This window comes from Nesoenas mayeri (assembly GCF_963082525.1).
Source record: "Nesoenas mayeri genome assembly, chromosome: 4".
NCBI classification, from domain to species: domain Eukaryota; kingdom Metazoa; phylum Chordata; class Aves; order Columbiformes; family Columbidae; genus Nesoenas; species Nesoenas mayeri.
The window spans coordinates 76,213,634-76,236,474 of NC_137540.1; the positions used below are offsets into that span (position 1 = coordinate 76,213,634).

Sequence of the window (22,841 nt, forward strand, 5' to 3'; positions counted from 1 at the left end):
TCAAGCCCTCACAGAGCCCTGTGAGCGAGCAGGAGGGCCCTTTACTGGCTCCCGCGGGGCCTCACGCTCCCCTGACTGTGCGGCCGGGGATGGGGATGGCGCCCAGCCCGCCGGTAACGGGTGCGGACACCTGGTTCCCCGTCCCGCCGCCCCCGCTCCCCGCCAAACTACATTTCCCGTCGTGCCTCGGCCCCACAGAGCCGCCCAGGACTACACTTCCCATGCTGCCCCGCGCCGCCGCGCCCTCCCCATTGGCTGGCAGGGGAGGGGCCGCCCAATCGCAGCGTCCCGCTCGGGCTCCGCATGGCGGCGGCGGACTCCATTTCCCGGCGTGCCCCGCGGGAGCTGCGGCGGGGCCGCGGCCAATCAGCGCGGCGGTGCCGCAGGGGGCGGGCCCGGCGGCGGGGGGAGGCTGTTTAAAGTGGCGCTTGCGGCGCGCGAAGGGGATGGCGGAACCGGCGGAATATCCCCCGTTCCAGCTGGGGAAACCCCGCTTCGAGCAGGTACCGAGGGGGCGGCGGGAGGCGGGGGGACGTGGAGCGGCGGCGGGAGCTGCCCCGTCACCTGCGCGGCGTCGTTCCCCCCCGCGATGAGACCCCCCCCCCCCCTCTCCCCGCTCTTATGCCCCGCCCTCCTCCCAAAGCGGCGCGCTGATTGGTGTGCAGCCCCCTCGCCATTGGGCCACGCGGCTGTTACTCAGAGCCACCGCCCCCCGCCTCGCGGCGGCTCCCGCGGCGGGCGGTGATTGGCGGGTCCCGCCGTGCCCCTGTGGCTCGGGGCGGTGGGGGGGGCGCCCTGTGAACCACCTAGACCGCGGGTTCGAGCCCCGCGGGCGCCGCTCGGGGCAGCGGGGCCGGGCGGGGGGTCCCCGGGGGGCAGCGCACGGCGCGGCCTCGTCCTTCCCCTCCTCGGTAGGTGGTACGAGGGCTGGGCCCCGCCGCGGTGGGCGTAGCGGCGAGCCCAAGGTTGCAGGGAGGTGAGGAGCTGCCCGGAGAGGCAACGAGGCCTTGGGTGTTTGGGCCACTTCACGAGGGGCTGTGGGTGGTGGGTGTTGCTGCTCAAGAGGAGCCCCCAGTACAGGACACACATGGACCTGCTGAGAGGGGCCAGAGGAGCCACAGGAATGACCCGAGGCTGGAACAGCTCTGCTGGGGACAGGCTGAGTTGGGGGGTTCAGCTGGAGAAGAGAAGCTCTGGGGAGACCTTATTGCACCTTTCAGTGCTTAAAAGGGGCCATTAAGAAAGATGGGGACAGACTTTTGAGCAGGGCCTGTTACAACAGAGCAATAGGTGATGGTTTTAAACTAAAGGAGGGAGATTCACACTGGAGATGAGGAAGGAATTGTTGTCGCTGAGGGTGGTGAGAGCCTGGCCCAGGTTGGCCAGAGAGGTGGTGGGTGAACCATCCCTGGAGACATCCCAGGCCAGGCTGGACGGGGCTCTGAGCAACCTGAGCTGGTGAAGATGTCCCTGTCATGGCAGGGGGGGCACTGGGGGAGCTGGGGAGGTCTCTCCAACCTTCTGTGATTCTATAAGAACTCCCTGGGGTCCTGGCCATGTTCTGGCTGACAAAGAACACTCTTCATTCCCATGGAGCCACGTCAGGCTGCTGATACAGCTGACCAAGTTCATAAAACCTCTCGCTGTTGCTCTGGAGCTGGGTGATACCCCTCTGGAAAGGAACGGGCTTTTGCAATTATCAAATTAAGAATGAGTAGCGAGAGTGTACTCGTTAATAGATGTCCCCCCCTTCCACTGCTGGGTCAATCTCCAAGGCGACTCTTCCCACCATCCATATGAAATCTGTACGGGGCCGCTCTTTGCCAACCATCTGACTTGCTAATTGCAGCTTGTGGAGCTTGGCTGGACCAAAGCCGCCAGTTTGGGTTGCTGAGATGTCCGGTTGCTGATTTCATTTTATTATTATATATATATATTTTTCCCCATGGGGGAACCACACAATTCAGGTGGTGGATCTACTCTCCCCCATTGCCCTACCCCAGTTTGGGAGGTCACGGGGGGAACCTCCTCGGAGCGACCGATCCCCCGCAGCTGCGTGAGCCCAAGGGATGCTCGACACAGGGGAGACGGAGCTTTTTAATAAGGAGAGGAGGAGGAGGAGACGCTATTCCCTTCTAGACACCACAGATGATTCGAGGCACAACTTGGCAGCGAGTCAGGCGCAGAATCGGTGCGTTCTGTTCATTAAGGAGCGACTGTCACTTGTGGCAACATTTAGAAAGCGTTTCGAGGGGGTACGGCGGAACGTTCATGACGGTGGGTGCGTTGAGCAGAGTCGTCCTCCCTCCCGTGGGATGGGGGACGTGGGTTCATGCTAAAGTTGGATTATGGTTGGACTTGATGATCCTGAGCGTCTCTTCCAACTGAAATGATTCTATGAGCTGGGTGATTTACACCTCACCCCAAATCTGGGGTCAACAAAAGCTCCCTTGTGTGCTTTGGGGTGTTTTGCCTGACAGCCACACTGAGTATTTGAAGTCATTCCCCTTCTCTAGTGGTTTTATTCCTTTCCTAGTTTATAAGATCCCGAGTGTAACGGTCCAGCTGACAAAGGACGCCCGGCTTGTTTCGGAAGGGATTAGTGACGCTTCGGGTGGTTGTTGAAATTCCAGACGCGGCTCCGCGTGATGACAGCGTTTGCTTTTCCTCGCAAACGCTGCCTGGGAGCTGCTCTGGGCTGTTCACAGGCTGACGGGACTGAAACTGGGGCTGGAGAGATGCAGGGGGACGAGGCAGAGTTGTGTGTGGGGAACTAACATCTTAGAGAGGAACCGTGGCCACCGGGGTTGGGGTCGGACACGGTGGTTCCGTCCCCCGCTGTGACCCAGGGCCCCCAAAAGCAGAATTTCGGGCATCAGGAGGGAGCCGTCTGTCCCCAGGTTATTATAATAAGTAATGGTAATACCTCTGCAGGTTGTTATAATAAATCCCCCTTTCCCCATCCCTTGTGTTGTTGCAGTTCACTTGTTTTCCTTCGTCCTCGGGCAAGCGGCATTCTGTCGAGTCACCTTTTTCTTTCGGTTTTCATTCATTTCTTTGGTGGAAAGAGCCTCTGTCTCCTGATGGAATCAGGTTGGTTTTAGGTAAAAGAAGAACCAAGGGCATTAGCCTTGATAAGGACTCAGTTTTCTGATCAGTATGTTAGGGACACTCCTGTTGTTTTTTCTCTTTATACATTTCTTTAAGGATTTAAGTGCTCTCCACTGAGCACTATGTGTTTTGCCTGTATCCCCGAGCAAAACAAGTGCTCTTCATTTTTGTCTATCAGAAGACCTGAGGAAACCTTTCCAGCAAGGGTCTAAATAAAGCAGGCTGTGGGTTTTTTTGCTACCCAGGGCGTCAGCTGCCGGAAGAAGACGGTGCCGGTTAAATTTGGGTGTTTTTATTGGGGTCAGACGTCTAGAAAGTAACTCCAGGTTGTCTCAGCCAGTGCAGAAGTGCAAGGAAGAGAAGAAGTGAATGAGAAGTGAGTTGAATTCTTGGGAGCTGAAGTCGAGGGTGAACAGAACGCGTGAGCCTCGTCCCCTTTGCAAAGCCAGAAATAGTCATCATAAAGTCACAAAACTTAGATCCTTCAGTGGAAGAAGAGGGAAATAAAGGGGAATAAACCCAAACCAGAACCGTAAATCGCTTTTATTCCTTGAACGATGTAGGTGTGACTGGAGCACGTGATGTGCCGGGATGGTTTATTCTGTTGGCCAAACGTGCTGTTCCTACCATGGCCATTTCAACAGCATCATTAGAGATGGGCTGTTGGCAGAGCTCGGCCTTGCAGATACTTTAAATGTTGGAGCTCTACCCATGTTCATCTCAGTCCAGTGCTAAAAGTCATTATTTTCGACTCCTTGCATACTTTAATCTGCCAAGTTTAAAGCACAAGCGGGGTTTATTACCCCAATAAACCACAGGGCTCCTGTGTCCAAGAGAACCCTTGCAGTAACACGCAGATAAAGATGCTGTTAATTAGATGAGCCTCTAAGGAGCTTAACGACGCCGGGATTTGTACGGACGGTGGGAGAAACCACAGCACAAAGTTAACACACAAGTTTCTACTCGTGCTGCTCAGCGCAACGTTATTTTCCGCTTGAAAAAAGTGAATGAAATGCTCATCTCCTAAAGGATCATTGTTATGAAGAAGTGATGTTCTTAAAAGTATTCCAGAGGATGTTTAAGGTTGGTTCACAACTGCTTTAACTCTCCTGTACGTGCAGGTCCGGCCCAGCATGTAGATGCTACGTGAGGTGAGGTTGGACCACACTCAATGGTGGTAATTCGTAGGGTCCTGCAAACGCATGAATCCGAGGTAATAAAACTATTGGAAAGTCGAGTTTAAAGTATCGAAGGGCTGACAGTCGGTAGATTCAGCCTAAACTTGCAGTTGGGCTGGACCAACTGTGTGTTGACCAGTGTGTGCAGTTCCACAGCCCTGGAGTCCGGCCGTGCTCAAGGTCCATTGCTCAACGGCTTCCATCTTCTTCATTTAGTTTGCTTTAGCTTAAATCCCCTCCTAATTAATTTAAAGCTGATGTAAGCCTGATTTTTTAGCTCAAAAAAACCCCACCCCTTTTTGCTCTGGCTTAATTAAATCCTTCTTAAAATCACGCTGTAATTAAACTGGTCAAATCGTGCATCTCTGCTGTTCTTCCCAGCGTCGCTTTGGAGGAATATTCACCCTCTCAAAGGTGATGAAAACGTTCGCTCGTGGTCACTCCCCTGTTTGTCCCTTCTCCAAATTTCCTGAGCGTTCCTAGAAGAATTTCCTTCCAGTTTTCAGCTCGGGATGAGCTGGATCTTGCAGCTGGAGCTGCAACGTGTCCCTGTGCTCGCCACGAATGCTGCGCCGCCGCGGGGAATTAATATTCCCAGCTGCTTTTCAGAGCCTCATCTCGCTCGCAGGCTGGTGAGAAATGATCCCGAAATAGCCGCGATTAATCACAGGAAATTTGTGTTGTTCAGTTTTGGGGTTTTTTAGGTTTTTTTTTCCCCAGATAACAGTTTACTACAACAGATTTAGAGGAATAAAATGGCAAAGAAAAGATAACGGGTGGGTGTTTGGGAGCTGAAGGTCAAATCTCTGGGTGTTTTGCAAGCTCCATCCCTTGCATGGGGTTGATGGCCAGAGCTGGAAATGAGCTGGTAAAGAGGAAATATTCTGAATTCTCACTTAAATCTGGATTTGGGTGAGCTCAATGTGTTCTGTTGCTGTGTCTGTGTATGGGACCGTGTCCCATTGCTCCTGGTCCCCAGGGTTTGATCTGCTCATCCCCTTCGCTTCTCCAACAGCTCTTGGTTTTATGGGTGGATTTGGAGTTGATGCGTCCAGTTCAAACCTTGGAGGGAGGTGGAAAAACTTTGTTTTCCCCTTATAATGGGCCTGGAATGATGGAGAAAGGGTGGAGGAGATATGGGAAAATAAAGCACAGCAAAAAGAGACACGCCGGGACAGCGAGCGACGCTGATTTAGCGCTCAAACAGCACCTAAAAGGCAAATAAAATCCAATTTCCCTCTTCTTAGAGTTGGTAGCGTTTTGCTGAGCTAATTCTGTCAGTACAAGAGCACCGTCTGCTCCACGTGCCCTGAAGGCATCTAATGGAGCTTAAAGAGAAATGGGTCGTGACCCAGGGGAGCAGCAGCGCAACTTCAAACAGTTACGGAAAACAAGTGTAAAAACAGCAATTTTGGGCTTCACCCGAGGTCAGGCTCTTGTTTTCCTGATGCGTCTCTTTGCTCTGCAAACCCCAACGCCATGTGGCGGCGTCCGGGCTGATTAAATTAACACCAAAGTTTAAATGGCTTTTTAAAATTTTTAATCATAAAGAGAAAGGAATAAGAAAACTGTCCGTGTAGCGTATTTCGGTATTTTTTGGAACCTATTTATTCAGTTCCTTAGAGCCAAAGAAGCCATTCTTGAGGGTTTCTTGACCATGGTCAGTCTATACTTTGATTATTGATTTCTTCCATGTCCTGTAGAAACTTGGTATTTGCAGGAAAGGGTTTGAATCCGGATTGGAGACCAAAATCCCCACCTGCGCGTTCGGTTTTGCGCTCGAGTTGCCGTTGAGGTGCAATGGTTGGATCCGATTTAAATTTGCCTCTAAATTTCTGAATAATTAGGGTTTGGGAGGGGTTTTTTTTGCCTTTTTGCTGTGACAGCAAATACCCATCTTTAATAAAATAATATTCCAATAGTATTTAGTCGGGAGACTAAAGCTGAGAAGCAGGACGTGGATGATGGGAAGGCAGCCAGCAAGGTTGAGTGGTGAAGGAGCATTTCATAGTCATTGGGAAGGGAAAACACAAAGTCCTGTGGCTGGACAACAGTGAATACATCAGATATTTATTGCTCAATGGTGGTAAATACGCAGCAGCCGCTTGGAAGGGCTAAGCAGTGAAATATGTGGGGGTGATGTTGAGATGCAGCCTCAAGAAGACAAGTTTGCTCTTGGTTTGAGTTGAGTTTGGTTCCGTTTTATGTGGTTCGCAGAGAAACCACAGAAAGAGCTTTGGTGGTGGAAAAATGAGCTTCTCGTTCGTCGGAGTTTGAAAACAACAAACTTGTTCAGACTCATAGTCCTCTGTGTTTTTTGGGTTGTGTGCACACGACGGGGAGAAGCTGGATGGGCAAAGTGCTTTTTTTACCAATTAGAATATGTTGGGTTTTCTTCTCGTTGTTCATTTGGTTTTTGTTCCAGTTGCTTGATGAACAAAGCTGCTGCTCTTTAAGATCTTGACCCAGGTGTTGGAGTGAAGGAGGTTTAATGTAGTCGCCTCTTTGAAGGAGCTCAAGTTGTCCTGCGATTGCACCTCATCCATTTCTGAGGAAGACAACGGGCAGGTTTTGGCTTCAATCAGCCAGAGATGGAGCCTCAGGGTGATGATGGAGCTTCTGGAAGGATTGGGTGGTGGTTGAGCACCAGAATCCCCATTTTGTGAGACTTTTAAGAGGAGTTTTTCACTTCCAGCAACAAGGAAAAGCACGTTTGTGAAATTGCATTTAGAGGGCTCTTGGTAACGCGACGAGAAAGTGGAAATGGCAGGTGATGAGTTGGGTCATTGGTTCAGGGAGGGAGGATGGGCTGGAGCGCGAGTCTCCTGCCTCTTCGTGCATCCCTGATGGTCAGAGGTGTTCTTGAGAACATTTTGGTTGGAATAGCCTCTCAGGATCATCGAGTCCAACCATAACCCAGCCCTGTCCCATGTCCTGAGAACCTCATGTCCGTCTGTCCAACCCTCCAAGGATGGTGACTCCACCAGCATTTATTGCTGAGTAAGAGCAACTGAGATCTGGTCCAGCCAGCTCTGCTGGGCTCTAGTACTAAATGGCTACAGGGCATTAATCAGCTTCAGGCTCTTAATGAGTGATGGCTGCTAACGACCTTCCCAGCTGCCAGAAGGCTGAGGGGTTGAAGTTCCTTCCCCAGGGGACGGAGATGCCAAAGGAGCTGCTGGCTTAGGCAGAGCCCTGAATTGCACTAATAGCACCTGAACAGGTGGAGGAACAGCTTTGAGAGCTCTTCAAACCCACTGAGATAGAAGCATTTTGGTTGGAAAAGACCCTCAGGATCATCAAGTCCAACCATAACCCACCCCTGGCACTGCCCCATGTCCTGAGAACCTCATGTCTGTCTGTCCAGCCCTCCAGGGATGGTGACTCCAGCACTGCCCTGGGCAGCCTGTTCCAATGCCCCACAGCCCTTTGGGGAAGAAATTGGTCCCCACATCCAACCTCAACCTCCCCTGGCGCAACTTGAGGCCGTTTCCTCTGCTCCTGGCGCTTGTTCTGGGGAGCAGAGCCCAACACCCTCCGTGCTACAGATAATAATTCTATTTAATATAGTTTTTCTCACCATGAAATGCCGATCCCAACAATGAAGGTGGTGAGAAGTCCAGACCACTTCTATTTTAAAATTCCCTTCTTCTATTCTTGTTTAAACCCCATTCTTACAACCGCTCTGAATTCTCTTATCACCGTTGGAGTTTGGGGGCTGACAGAGGAGCAGTGGGACAGGGGGTATTCAGGATAATGAGACAAGGGACCGAGGTGGAAAGTACCAGAATTAGCGTTAATTAAATCAATGCTAATTAAAAACCACTGGACTTGTTTTCCCGAAGTTATGTGAAGCTGTTTTGTTTAGTTGTGGGTTTTTCAATTATTTTTTTAGCGTAGAAGATGGAAAAATAATAGTGGAGAGTTTTGTAAGCGGCTGAGAACGGGGGGTTGGAAACGGCCCTCGGAGAGGGATTTCTGCCCAAATAATAACTCGCAATATTATTGGTATTTCTCTGCGCTCGATGGATTCAGCAGAGAAGAACCAGCACGTCTCATAAAAATTATGCCAGGCTGTGATTAAATGTCATTCTCGCTGCTTTATCCGTATCCCAGCCCTTTATTTATAGCACAATTCTGCATTAAAGGCATAAAAAGAGACTTCTTTTCCAGCCTATTTTGCAGACACTTTCCCCTTCCCGACTCTTTTCCTGGTTTGTGGATCCATTTCTGGTCCATTTGCTCCTCCCAACAAAGGTGTTTTTAAGCTTTATCCCAGCCCACCTTGGATTTTTCCAAATGTGCAATATCTAGGTTGGATTTTTCCAAATGTGCAAATAAGAATGAGCCCAAACTGTAAAATTACCGTTTATTTTACATACATTAAGGCTCACGGTCCATCCTCTGTGTTTCTTTAGGGACTGGCGCAACGAAACCCCAGTTTAGCGCCTTGACAATTAAATATAAAACCGGGTTTGTACTTAGTCTTGGCTTTTACCTTTCTCATTCTTTCCATCAAGGACAAAACTACTTGTTCACCTGTTGGGACTTTAAACTCTTCTTAGAGCATCTCAAGCTATAACTTGATGTTTTTATTTCCCAGCAGCGTGTGGGTGCAGGAGTTTCTCCCCAAAATGAGGGGATGAGGATGAGCAGCATTAAAGACACTGCGGGTGGGAATTCCTTTGACCGTGGGCAATATTTAATTTTTGGGGGGGTAAATAAAGGGTATTTTAGCGGTTTGATAGTCTCCCTTTATTAAAGCGGCTACATTGGTGTCCTGTTAATAACAACGCTGCCATTAGCGCCATTGAAATCCTAATTTTTTCCTTTCAATCGCTGAATAGCTTCTGTATTATTCCATTTTAGTCACTATGTAGTTCCGCAGAGGAAATAAAACCTTTCTCTGCAGCGGGTGAAACGCAATTTCTAACTGAACTCGATTTCCTTTTCCTTCCAGACTTCGTTTTATGGCAGATTCAGGCACTTCTTGGACATCATTGATCCGCGCACGCTCTTCGTTACCGAGGTAAAGTGCCTTGTTTACTCAAAATACCATTTATTAGATAGGTTGGGATTAGAACCAATTTCTCTCTGCGAACAGCACAAGTAATGAAAACAGGTTTCCAGTGGGTTTGTGTCTCACAGTTGATCGATCGCCCGAGTTCTCTTAAATCCGAAAGTTATTAGACAGCAGCGAATCCACAGCTCCCGGTTCCCTCCAGTAACTGGGGAGACTATGAACCGGTTCCAGTCAAACTTGTGGTTTTCTCAGCAGGTGAGTAGATGAGAGAACAAATCTTCATTGTGGTGGAGGAACTGGAGTGGGCTCAGAGCTTTGCTGAGCAAAATGTTGTAGTTTTGCTTTAATTATTGCTCTCTTTGTAATAGGCGTTGGAGTTTTGGGCACATGGATGTTCTGGGTGGTGTGTTCTGGCGTTATTGCATTTCTCTGCTTTGGTAAAATAGTGATTAAGAGTTATGGGGAGTCTTTTAGATGAAATATTTCTGCTGGTGACCTTAAATTCTGCCTCTTCATTTATATATTCATAGATTTTATATATATATATATGTGTGTGTATATATATATATGTGCAAACAATTCTTAGAACACTGGGAGTCGATCTGCTTATTGTAGCTGATGAACTGAGTCCAGTTCCTGACACACTGTGATGGGAGGGGGGAAAACCCAGCCTGATGCCACTTTAAATAGTATTTAAATACATTTTAAATAGTAACTTCTAAATCAATGAACTTGTTTCAAAAAACATATGGCTGAGATGTGTCGTGTCGTTCCCTTTGAGCACCTTTTGGATGGGTGAACAGCCGAAAATGAAACACCATTGCATTGTATATCGTATGTTGTATATCGTATGTTGTATATCGTATGTTGTATATTATATATTTCCTGGTAAAAAGATTTAGATCAACTCTGAGATTGATTTTCAGACACTTAACATGGAGCTCAGCCTGAGTGCAATTCCATAGGGACCATCGGCCATCGTCATGTCATGATAAAAGGGAATTAAAATCACAATATCACCTGAGGATCCGGTGCATTTTGCAGATGTTAGAGCTGCTATTTGAAGTGGATATAGGTGTGTGTGCCAGAATATAAACAATATTGTACATTAAATCTTGGTTCTGCTGTTACCTTAGAGATTTTGTGTAAAACTATTGAAAAAGTGAGGGGAATCCTCCGGTGGGTGTTTCTGGGGATGCAGAGTGTGTAATTCGGGAGGTCTCCCTCTACATTTCATATATATATTTATATATTTTCATATATTTACTTCATTTTGATTCTGAAATTCATAAACAGATGCAAAGGGCCTTCGCTACCTAACGATACTTTTTGGAGGGAAGGAAAGGGAACTTCCCATGCACAAGGGAACGGGATGTTAGAGACGGGAAACGATCTTTGTCGTGCACTGAGAACATTGATTAATCACCTAAAGACAACGAGGAAACTGGGAAGAAGTTAAACATTTCGGAAGAGGTGGGTGGTACAGGACGGACAGCTGGTGTAACTGGATTTTTCCAGACACCCTTTGATGGGGTTGTCCTAAGAAGATGGGACGCAGGTAGGAAAGGAGCAAAAGCCAAGTGGTGCATTGTCACCCTGGTGGCATCTGTTAAGGTCCAACTGGCTCAAGGAGATCTGGACTCAGCAAACGAGGGGGGTTTGGTGACCTTCAGTGGGGTCTCGTGGGTGTAGGTTGGAACTTGGTGGTCTTCAGGAAAGTCTTGGTGGCTGCCCAAGGAAGGAAATGCCCTCGTGCATTGTCTTTGAGGGATAGAATTAAACGATAGTGGTGGTTCAGGGGACCTTCTGTAGTATCTGTTGTGAGGTCTATGTGAGCTGAGCTGAGAGGAAACGGCCTCAAGTTGCGCCAGGGGAGGTTGAGGTTGGATCTGGGGACCAATTTCTTCCCCAAAGGGCTGTGGGGCATTGGAACAGGCTGCCCAGGGCAGTGCTGGAGTCACCATCCCTGGAGGGCTGGACAGACGGACATGAGGTTCTCAGGACATGGGGTAGTGCCAGGGGTGGGTTATGGTTAGACTCAATGATCTTGAGGGTCTTTTCCAAGCAAAATGACTCTGTGATTCTTTCCCTAGAGAAGTCTCTTGCCGAAACAGATACGAGCCCATGGGCAGCACTTCTCAGAGCACAAAAGCTGCTTTGGTGATTGTCTTCCTGCTGCACTCTGGTCTTGTCCTTTAAAACAGAACCACAGAACAGTCTGGGTTGAGGGGACCTCCCCAGCTCCCCCAGTGCCCCCCCTGCCATGACAGGGACATCTTCACCAGCTCAGGTTGCTCAGAGCCCCGTCCAGCCTGGCCTGGGATGTCTCCAGGGATGGTTCATCCACCACCTCTCTGGCCAACCTGGGCCAGGCTCTCACCACCCTCAGGGCCAACAATTTATACAAACACTTTGTATATACATGTGACTAAAGGCTGTTTGGTTTCATTTGATAATTTAGGTGGCTAATTAAGATCTAGGAAGGGTTTGATGAGGAAGCAGCCGTTCATGGAGAGCTCCTTCCCCTGACAGATGGCTGCATCCTTCAGGCCCAGGGTTCTCGGGGAACAAATAAATCGCTGTTTGTCTTGGAGGAGCTCTCTAGCGAATGAAAAAACGAACAGATAAATGAGTCTCTAATGAGAATGGAGGTTAATCCCATGGAAAATGCTAGGAAATGTAATAATATTTTTATATTCCTCCATCCTTTTTCTAATTGCCGTGCATTCCGTCATTGCGAACTCCTGGTGCCCATGTGCTGAGGAAGGATGAGCCGATCCCTGCGAGTGGGGGAACCAAGCACACTGATATCCAGACTAATTAATCTCAGTGACAGCCCTCTCTTACTCATTTATTTTTTCAGTAAAGCGAATTCTTAACACAATTAAGAGCATCCTTGTCTTTTAGAGCTTCTAAAGCATCAGTCCTCCAGGGATGTGTGCTGAGAACTGGGTTTTGGTGCAGCCAGACTTTGCAGTCGGTGAACTCACATAAAGCAAGTGGTTTAATCTTTAGTGGGTTCTAGTAAAATAATTATCTGTATCAAACTTACCTTCTGAGCGCGTATGATATTGAAACAATGCTCTGACCTCGTGTCAATATTGCGAGCCCAACAAATCCCGTCGCTGAGACCATAAGAAACCCCTGGGTGGGTGCAACGCCTGATTTTGAAATGTGTGAGGTTAAAATGATCAGAATAATACTTTTAATTGCTCTGTAATTAAGGTCCATCGGGAGAAGCAGTAGGGACCGGCAGGTATTTTGATAAGGCGAACTTATCCCATCTGACATGAGCCCGGACAGACTGTTAACACTCTGTGGGAAGCTCTTCATGGAGAAACCTGCGGATCTGAAAATAATTCCGAGCAAAAGTGAAATAAGAATTAAACCGAGCTCAGAGGGGCCGTGTGTTATCTGCCTTTGCTTTATATCATTGTTCGAAGCACAAACCTCCGGAGCGCCGAGCATCTTGCATTCCCATATTTGGGTTTAAAATGGAAGCAGGATTAGATGTATGTTATTTATACGAACGATACCTTCTTACTCAGCAGATTGACTGTCTGTGTTTATTCAGTGTCACATCTGCTGGCTCCACTCGAACAAAAAAGTTTCTGGCTCCTGTTGTCTGTCGCTGCGGATCCAATACAATAGGGCCAGCTGGAGTCACGTCTGCCGTATGGATCATCCGTCGAGCGGCGAGACACAAATTGGGACGGGTTGAGTGGCTGGTGGCAGCGCACAGCTGGATTTCCCTGTCCCACGTGGAATTTGCGGTGCCGGTGGCCAGAAGATTCTTGTTTTGGATCAGTAAGTCATCGTTGGGGTGAAACTGGAACCGGTGGAACTCGCAGTCGTGCAGCGGATCATCCTTGGGCCTCGAAACCCCGATCTGAGCACGGTATGAGCGGAGTGAGATGGAAACTCTTCAAGCGTGGCCTGTCCCGTTGGGGGATTTTCTCTTAGAAGCCTCGAATGCAAAACTCGAGTCTCTTTGTGTTGATTCTGTAGCAGTCATGTTGTCGTGCTCCTGGCATTGTGGCTGTTGTTACGGTCTGTATGTGCACATATGGGTTTCTGGAGGCAGCTCCAAGCCATGTGCAGGCAGCCGGTGGGATCCAAGAGAAGACAAGGCGCAGATCGTCGAGACAGAAACTGTGCCCTCGAGCAAGGAGGACACGGTGGAAAATCAGCACAAGGGCTCATGTGCTGGAAGGAGGCGTCCGACACGTGCTCATGTGTGTGGTCATCTTTGGGACCCGGTGTCGTTGTCCTGTGTCCCACCAGGGTGCTGGAGTGGTGGCCCTGAGGGACTCAAGGTGCCACCAAAGGATTTCAGGTTAGATATGAGGGAGAAATTGTTGGCCCTGAGGGTGGTGAGAGCTTGGCCCAGGTTGGGCAGATAGGTGGTGGATGAACCATCCCTGAGACATCCCAGGCCAGGCTGGACGGGGCTCTGAGCAACCTGAGCTGGTGAAGATGTCCCTGTCATGGCAGGGGGGGCACGGGGGAGCTGGGGAGGTCCCTTCAACGCAAACCTTCTGTGATCCCTGGAGGTGCCATCAGCTCAGTGCGATGTGTATACTGGTTTTGCTTTTCTCCTTTCTTTGGCAGGCTGAACTGAGTCCCTAACAGTGTGATCCTTCAGCAGATCTTTCTACAAAGACTGACATGTTCTGCTGATGTGATCCTGCAAGTGTCCTCCAGGCAACCACCTTCTGAGTCAAGGCCTCTTGACCTGAACAGGTTCCATCAGCTCCTTGCACTAAAACCTATGGGTTAAATCTAAGGCAGTTCAACCAATCTGAGTTGGGGTCTGGTTTTTGGCCGTGCAACCAGTTGATGTGGTTTGGGCCGTGCGGTTGAGCTCTCTTCCTATCCAAAAGGTGCCTCCTGGCTGCTCTCCTGACCCATGGTGAGTCCCAGACAGTGAATGGGAGTCACTTGGCAAGAGGGCTGGATGGTCTGAATCAAAACTCTGCCAGAGATCATGCTGATCCAGGTTTATTCCAGGGCTCTGACTTGTTTAATAACAGTAAACGCAGTCTCACGAGTCAGTGTACCCGTTGCACACCTCTCATGGGCTCACCGAACTGCGCTGTAGTTCAAACCGAGGTGTTGACTCATGTGGAACACGGCTGGAAAATGATCGAGCCTTTTGCCAGAGACTTCTCCTTGTTGAGTGACGTTTCCCAGGTGGACGTGGCTGAGGCTGCTCTGGTGGAGCATCAAGTGTTGAGTTTGTGCTTCTGAATCGCTGGACATGGTTGGGTTGTGTTCAGTTATTCAGTTCTGGGCCCCTCACGCCAACAAAGGCCTTGAGGTGCTGGAGCGAGTGGAGAGAAGGGAACGGAGCTGGTGAGGGGCTGGAGCACAAGTGTGATGGAGCGGCTGAGGGACCTGGGGGGTTCAGCTGGAGAACAGGAGCTGAGGGGAGACCTTCTGATCTCTGAACTGCCTGAAAGGAGCTTGGAGCCAGGGGGGTCGGGCTCTGCTCCCCAGGAACAAGCGCCAGGAGCAGAGGAAACGGCCTCAAGTTGCACCAGGGGAGGTTGAGGTTGGATGTGGGAACAATTTCTTCCCCAAAGGGCTGTGGGGCATTGGAACAGGCTGCCCAGGGCAGTGCTGGAGTCACCATCCCTGGAGGGTTGGACAGACTGACATGAGGTTCTCAGGATATGGGGCAGGGACAGGGGTGGGTTAATGGTTGGACTCCATGATCTTGAGGGTCTTTTCCAACCAGAACGATTCGATGATTCCATCCCTGGCTCTGCTTCTGGGCTTAGGTTTGTAAGAACATCCTCTGAGTGCAGATGGTCTGTCTCGCACCCTGTTGTGCAGCCGAGACCCCATCATCCTCTGTAGAAGCACTCTCGTTTTTACGAGAAAAGAGGTATGAAAGAAATGATACATGCTAGTAAAAACTGTGCTTACTTTTTCTTATTTTCTTTTTTAAGTGATGCTGTAAAAACTCAAGCGACACTTCCTACAGATAGCGGTAGAGGAATGAAGCAACAATAAATATTGAAGCATTAGCACAACCTTGTAGACAGCCCTGTTTTTTCCCCTGTTAAAGTGGAAGCGAAGTGTAATTTTAGACATGATGAGCTCTCCCAATCACGCCGTATCCCGCTGAAAACCGGGCAGCGGAGCTGGTTGGCATTAGGAGCTGTTGCACGCAGTAATTCCCTGGGTTTGGAGACTGGTTAAAAGACCGTGCTTGGCTTTTCTAGAAGGGGTGAAAGGCACCTACGTACTTTCCCTAATGAAATTTTGAGGTTGTGGATCATTTGCTAAAACCACCTGAGCTCCTCCAAGCTGTGTGAAGGTGTTTTCTTACCGTGGTCCTTGCGTTTAACCCTTTTTGTTCGCTTTCTGTGCCACCTTTTGGTCACCCTGGTGACCCATCGGCACTGTCGGTTGGGGACTCTTTGCTTTGGGAAAGTTTCCCTTCCCTCCCCATGGAGCTGAAAGAGGGAATTCATGAAGAACTGCCATTCTCAAAGCAAAATCAGGCTTTTTTGTTTTCTGTTTGTTAGCACACTAAACGAGATGGGATCTGGCCAGGGTTGTTATAGTAACTACTGAGATTTCCTCAAGAGAAGGCGAAAAAAATAGAACACAGACCCATTCATCTATTACTTCCAGTTTTTCATTCAGAGTTACATGCTGTTCTGTGTAGATAATTTGCAAGACGCCCAGTGTAGGTAATTTCGGTGACAAAACCACACACCAGTAATGAGCACAAATGGCTCTCCAGAATGTTGTGCTGGCATCCTGGGTTGTTTTTGAGCTTTGGAGGCAAGAAGGGTTGTCTGCCCTGGATCTGCAGTCATTAGCCATTCAGCTTCTCACCTCTGGCTGTCTGAAATATTATACAATTATACGTTATTGATACTAGGTAATACTTTTTCCTGATATGATGTTTTTAAACAGCCATGAGGCCCATAGGCCAAGGAGCTCTCAAGAACATCTTCAAGAAGCTCAAGCCCTATGGTGATCTTATATGGTTACTCTTCTCCACAGGTTGGAAATGCCTGAAACAACCTCAAAATCCTGTTTGATTCTTATGCTGCCAATGCTTTGTAGTGTTCTAGTGATCAACCAACACTCATGACACCGAGTTGGGAGGGAGTGTTGACCTGCTGGAAGGCAGGAGGGCTCTGCAGAGGGATCTGGATAGACTGGAACAATGGGCTGATTGCAATGGGATGAAGTTCAACAAGGCCAAGTGGCAGGTGCTGCACTTTGGCCACAACAACCCCCTGCAGCTCCAGGCTGGGCACAGAGTGGCTGGAGAGCAGTCGGACAGAAAGGGACCTGGGGGTGCTAATGGACAGAAGCTCAACATGAGCCAACAGTGTGCCCAGGTGGCCAAGAAGGCCAATGGTGTCCTGTCCTGTATCCAAACCAGTGTGGTCAGCAGGACAAGGGCAGTGATCCTTCCCCTGTGCTCTGCATTGGGGAGGCCACACCTGGAGTGTTGTGTTCAGTTCTGGCCCCTCAGCTCAGGAAAGAGAATGAAGTGCTGAAGCGAGTCCAGAGAAGAGCAACAAGACTGGGGAAGGGACTTGAACACAAGCCCTATGGGGAGAGGCTGAGGGAGCTGGGCTTGGTTAGTCTGGAGAAGAGGAGGCTCAGAGCTGAGCTCAGCACTCTCTAGAACTACCTGAAGGGCAGTTGTAGCCAGGTGGGGATTGGGCTCTTCTCCCAGGCATCAGCAATAGGACAAGGGGCCATGGGCTTCAACTCTGCCAGGGGAAATTGAGGCTGGAGATGAGAAAGCAATTCTGTGCAGAGAGTGGTCAGGCATTGGAATGGCTGCCCAGGGAGGTGCTGGACTCACCGGCCCTGGAGGTTTGTAAACTGAGATTGGCCATGGCACTTAGTGCCATGATCTAGTCAATGCACTGGAGTTGGACCAAGGGTTGGACTGGATGATCTCTGAGGTCTTTTCCAACCCAGGCCATTCTGTGATTCTGTAATTCTTATCTGTTTAAGAGTTAGATTATGGTTAGACTTGATGATCTTGAGGGTCTCCTGCAACCAAAATGTTTCTATGATTCTCATAGTTGATAAGCTACAGAGCCCCAAGGGTCTTGCAGAACTTGGAGCCTGCCCAGAAGAGTGTGGCCATGCATCCATGCCATGGGATTTCAAGGTCAACTTATCTTCTATGTGAGATCTTCAGCCCGTCTGGAGGAACAGGGCTTTGCCAGAAAACATCACCTTAAGTCATAACTCTTCCTTTTTGTCCAATGTCAGGAGGACTTGACAGAAATAGTAAGGACTTATTTCTCTGTCTGGGATATTGGTTAGACATGGAAAAGTCTGACCAGTGACCGGCCTTATCCGTTGAAGTATTCAGGACATACTTATGCTTCTAAAGAACAGAAGCTCCTTCCAGGAAAGGACTCGCGTATTCACTCTATCACTTGCATATTATTTTTTATCAGGATAAGTTTAAATCTCAAGACAGATTTAGTGTATGTACCCTTAAGAGAAGGGAGCTAAGAGTTAAGACACACATTTTTGTTGCTATAAACAACTTCTCTGTTGTGTCTTCTTGGATGATGGAAGTTTGTGTAGGGAAGACATTATTTTTTTGCCGGCCACCTTTTGCTTTTCCCTCTGCTTGTGACCACTCTTGGAGAAGGTTTGAGCTTGGTGGATGCTTTTTCTGAACCAGTAATTAGAGCCTTTCTGTATTAAGCCATTCTGTGATTTTGGGGGTAAGGTGCAGTGTTTCCACAAACAGCTTTTCAGGAGAAACGGGCAATTTCCTAACCTTGTGTAAAATCTGTAAAAACTGATGAATGTAGTTTTCTGAACTCTTGATTCCCCAATAAAATGGGAATAGAGGAGCAAAAGAAAGTGCTGGCACCTAGTGCTAAAATATGGTCCAGTTTGGGCCTTGACCATCTTTCTTTGAGATGTGTCAGCTCTCAACGTCACTTGGTCTCCTTCAGGATGGGGAATGAACGTGCCAGCGGCTGAGGGCGATGCCAGAATCTGCGAGTGGATCTAAATCTCATTTGGTAAGAGGAATCCTGAGCAGCTCTGGAAGTTTGGAGAGGTTTGAGAAGAGCGATCGGCAGCTCTTTCCACAGGGGGACGTCAGGCCTGGAGCTCAGGGCACAGGGCATGTCAACGAGGGAGCCCATTTCAGAACAACACCCCCAGAAACAAGGCGGAAAATGGAAAATTTATCATTTATTTAATGTGCGTAGTGACACAGGGTTGTGAACTTCAGGCTGGTGGCGCTGGCTTTGGCACGAGCACCCGACAGAGCACATATTTTGGCCATAATATATAACTTATTTGCAGTTTGTTCCTATCGGATGCTAAGCCGCATTTGGCATCTTCATAGACTCTCCACTTCCAATGGGTAGATGCTAATGAATGCGAGAATATACAAGATATTAATATATTTTATATTAAAGATATATAAAATACTAGGACCATAAAAACGGTCGTGGATCCGACCCCAACCCGCTCGCTCTGTGGAGTGAAGGGATCGCCGCGGTTCCATATGTCCCATGTGCCCAACGTTTTGAGGACAATAGTCATTCATTAATTGCCGCTTTCAGGTTGGCGTAACTGCTGGCGCTTCCAAGGAAACAACAAAATACTCTTTGATGTAGGCATGAAAGGGAGAAAAGTAGTTTCCCCGCCGCCAATCCCATGGACGCGAGCGGGTAATGAGCTGGGGACGCGCGTCTTGTTTACGAGAGGGTTGTGAGAGCCGAGCTTGCACCGACTGATGCGATTACATTAAACCCACGGGGCTTTAGATCAGCCACCGGCACACTATGTGTTATTTTAGACCAAATATTCTGTATTTCCAAAACGTCCTCCGGCGCTAATATTAGAAAAAGCTGCCAAAACAACTGAGCTGGTGCAGGAATGTTGGAGCGACGTTACTCATCTGGATGATGGGGAACCTGCCAGGAGGCTTTTGAAAAGGTTCAGCTGAGGGATTTGTTTGGCTTCAAATATTTGGGAGCCCTTACTGGGCGATCTGGTGCTTTCTGGAGGTTGGATAAGCAGATTTAACCCCACCGAAGCCGCTCTTTGTGTCCTGACCTCTTCCTCTTTACCTTGGACTAATCGATGAATCTTCCTCCCTGTATAGTTCTGCCGTATGGGTTTTTAAATTTCAATAAATATATTACATAGAGTATATATATACACTATATGATATAGTGTATGCATATATACACTATATATATATATTTTCTTGAAATTATTATATATTTAGTTCTTTAAAGTATGATATGTATACATAAACTTTGCTTCAACTGCAGAACACTTCTTAATATTTCTATATATATGAATAACTATTCTGGGAGTAAACTGATGATTCTGACAGGCTGGTAGCAAAGATTAGTGCTCTTGTGAGCCCTTGAACACACGAAAAGTGTTTATTCTTCTATTTTCTCACAATGTAGCAGATCTTTATGTAGCCATGCAAGTGTTTGAATGGCTAGTGATAGTCAGGTTCTAACTTTAACTGCACTGGGGATTGATTTTGGTATTTTTAAGAGAACACAACCGGTTGTGAAAACCCCGTCTGAATGTGGGTGTGAAAAAGCAGCACAGGTCGGCGGTTCGGTGTTCTGACACTCTGAGATCTATATTTAATATCATGGAATCATTTTGGTTGGAAAAGCCCCTCAAGATCATCAAGTCCAATGTTAACCCAACCCTGGCACTGCCCCATGTCCCTGAGAACCTCATCTCCGCGACAGAATCCTTTGAAATATGAAAATGTCATGGTATTTCAGATAAGTTATCTCAAGCTAAACGTTTCCAAGCGGTGTCGTCGTGTTGCCTCGTGTGCCGGTCAATGCGGGATGCGCCGGAGCTGCTCTTCATTATGGGGCAAAACCTGCTGCATTGTAACGTACCCATTTCTTAGTGGGTACCAAGTTGCTTCTAGTGATGTTTAATATGCACAGGTTTCTGCAATACTTAGTGATACCTCCCCAGCACATGTACTGGGAGAGGACATGGGAGCAAAGTTGGGTCTTCAATCCAAGCGGTTTCCTTGTAGCCATCACTGGGAGACACCAATCTGAGAGCTGGCGTGGGGTGACACCAGTGTCTTAGGTGGACATTCCACGTTGCACCCGAATAGATCCATTAATAAATCCACATTGCACTTGAATAAATCCATTAATATATCTATTTTGTCTTTAATGACTCATTAATCTCCAAGATCTATCAGATCTCCGGTATCACGCTGAAGACTCACAAGTTTTTTATGTTGTCTTCTATAGACGAGGGGAAGTTGTTTTGTATTTTCTCTTCTGTTTCTTCCTCTGTATCACTTGTGTAGTTAGATACAAGAGAACAGGGCTGGGCAACCAGCAAAACAAGTGTCTGTACATCCTATTTTTTTATATCATATGGATAAGAGGACCCATCATGGGGCTTGCATGAAAAGGTATAATTCTATGGTTTAAATTCATTGCCTTCAATAAAACAATTGAGTTTCAAACGGTTGTTTAATTTGCAGAGCCGTCTGAAGGAAGCCGTGCAGCTCTTGGAGGATTACAAACATGGGACTTTGCCACCCGGAGTCACCAACAAAGAGGTAAGAGGAAAAACCAGCTTTGGTTAAATTTCTGCATCGTCCTGCAGTCTAAAGGAGGGAGGTTGAGGTGACATTTTAGTCTTTCTTTGGTATGTCTATGGGTAAAATCAGGTCCCAGCTCTTTTCAGTTGGTCGTTGACTTCTGCAATGTTGCTTCTGGTCCCTTGCGACTCAACTGCCAGGGTTTTAACATTAATTTGGATTGTTCTGAAGTTCCCATGTTATAAGTGTTGCTGAGCAGAAGTGATAACGAGGAGCTTGCAATACAAACATGCACATTTTATTTAATATAAGTAGAAAGTTTGCGGTTTCTGATTTGCAAAGTTATTGACAACCTTTGGCCAACGCTGTTTCTTCCCTTTCCATTGCAAAATGTGCTTGTGCAATTAAAATAATAAGTAATTTTATTTTTTAGCTGAAGGAAACCTTTCTGTCTGTCCTTCCTCGTACCAGCAGCTGTGATGCATCAACACCCTTTCCTACCATCTTCCTTTTAGTTCTAATAATGGCCGTTTTTCCACGGAAATCGATGCTATTTGGGGTGTGTATAACCCCTCGTATGTCCTTGTGTTGCGATTGGTACCATCAGTAATGGCACTTTTTGTTGGGTGATGCTCCTGCTCTTGGGACGGAAGGTGAGGGAGCTTGTGGAAACCCCATTGACGGGAAGGTCTTAGCGGCGTTTAGGCTGAGAAAAGGGTCATTTTTGGTCAAATTGCTGTGCTTTGGGCTGGGCTGGGTGATTTCCGAGCCCCCATCAGTCCTGTTTTCTAGACTTTTCTCTGCGATTTGTCTATATGAACGCAGAAAACTTGTGAAAGCAGACATGAGTAGGGCTGCTCTTTGAGGGGCTAAGCTGCTTTTTCAGCCTTTTACCTCCAAATCAGTCACACAAAACAAAAATCAGCATCTTTATACCCGGTCGATTGTATCCTCAACTCTGCTCCTTATCTGTCCCTGTACAGACACTCGACCACAACAGCAACACAGGTTTTTTTTGTGGTGTGTGTGCATCTAGCACAAAACCCTTCAGCCCTATGTAATTAAATGTAATATAAAAAACAGCGTTAATTGATAGACAGATGTGTTTTAGGAGTTATAAGAAGCAGCCGTGCTAAATGTCCTCCCAACTAAAAGGTGATGGAAGTGGTAGTGTGCTCGTCTCCCACACCCTGTAAGTCAAATAACTCCCGTATTTCCTTTTTCCAATTCACCTGCGATAGTTTATTCTCCTGTCACTGTATTATTCTTTCAACCTTAATCTAATGCGAATTAAAAAGCAACCGGGGTTGAGGGAAGGAGAAAAGCAAAGCATGATGCAGCAGCAAATGACTCAGTTCCCATCTGCCTTCGGGCAGATGAAACACAAGTGATCCGCCGTGGCAAACCACGCAGGCTTTTGACCCACATTTGGGGTTTTATGTAGTGACAAACCTCGGAAACACCCAGAGCTGGCTCAGAATTGCGCTGAGAGAGCGCAAACCGAAGTAGCGTGTCTTTCTCGTTCCCCTCAGTCATGACGGCACATGCAGGAGGGGAACCTTGTTCTGCACCTTGCAGGGCTTTAAATATAAATAGAAGTATAAAGAAAGGTGTGGGGTGGAGGAGGAGAGAAAAAATTATGCCAAAAATGCCTTTCCCAGAGAAATGTTGGTACACTGGTGTAAAAAATACTATTTTTTTGTAGCAAAATCTCGATGCGCTTCACTTTGATCATGGTATTGGTTATTTCGGAGGGGTTGATGTAGTTTTGTTGGCTGTAGGAAAAAGTAGCTCTCCCAGGAGGAGGCTGGGGTGGAATTGCAGCATGTGCTCGTTGTTTAACGGTGCTTTGCTACATTAATTAAACCAAACCGAAGGACGGGGAGAGGTGAGTAAGTGCTGGGTAGATCCCACCAAGGCTGTGGGGCTGGAATGTTACCCAAGGAACTGC

At 47.9% G+C, this 22,841-nt stretch overlaps 1 protein-coding gene across 1 annotated transcript in view; it reads left to right on the forward strand.

Moving 5' to 3' along the window:
- Positions 1-446: 446 nt before the first annotated feature.
- SFXN5 (sideroflexin 5) overlaps positions 447-22,841 on the forward strand; it is a gene marked incomplete at both ends in the record, with an annotated part of 97,108 nt that continues 74,713 nt past the window's right edge. Inside the window, 3 exons of the mRNA XM_080344419.1 lie at positions 447-503; positions 9,250-9,318; positions 20,831-20,908. Of these exons, the coding sequence (XP_080200545.1) occupies positions 447-503; positions 9,250-9,318; positions 20,831-20,908 (204 nt within the window). The remainder of the gene's footprint in view (positions 504-9,249; positions 9,319-20,830; positions 20,909-22,841) is intronic.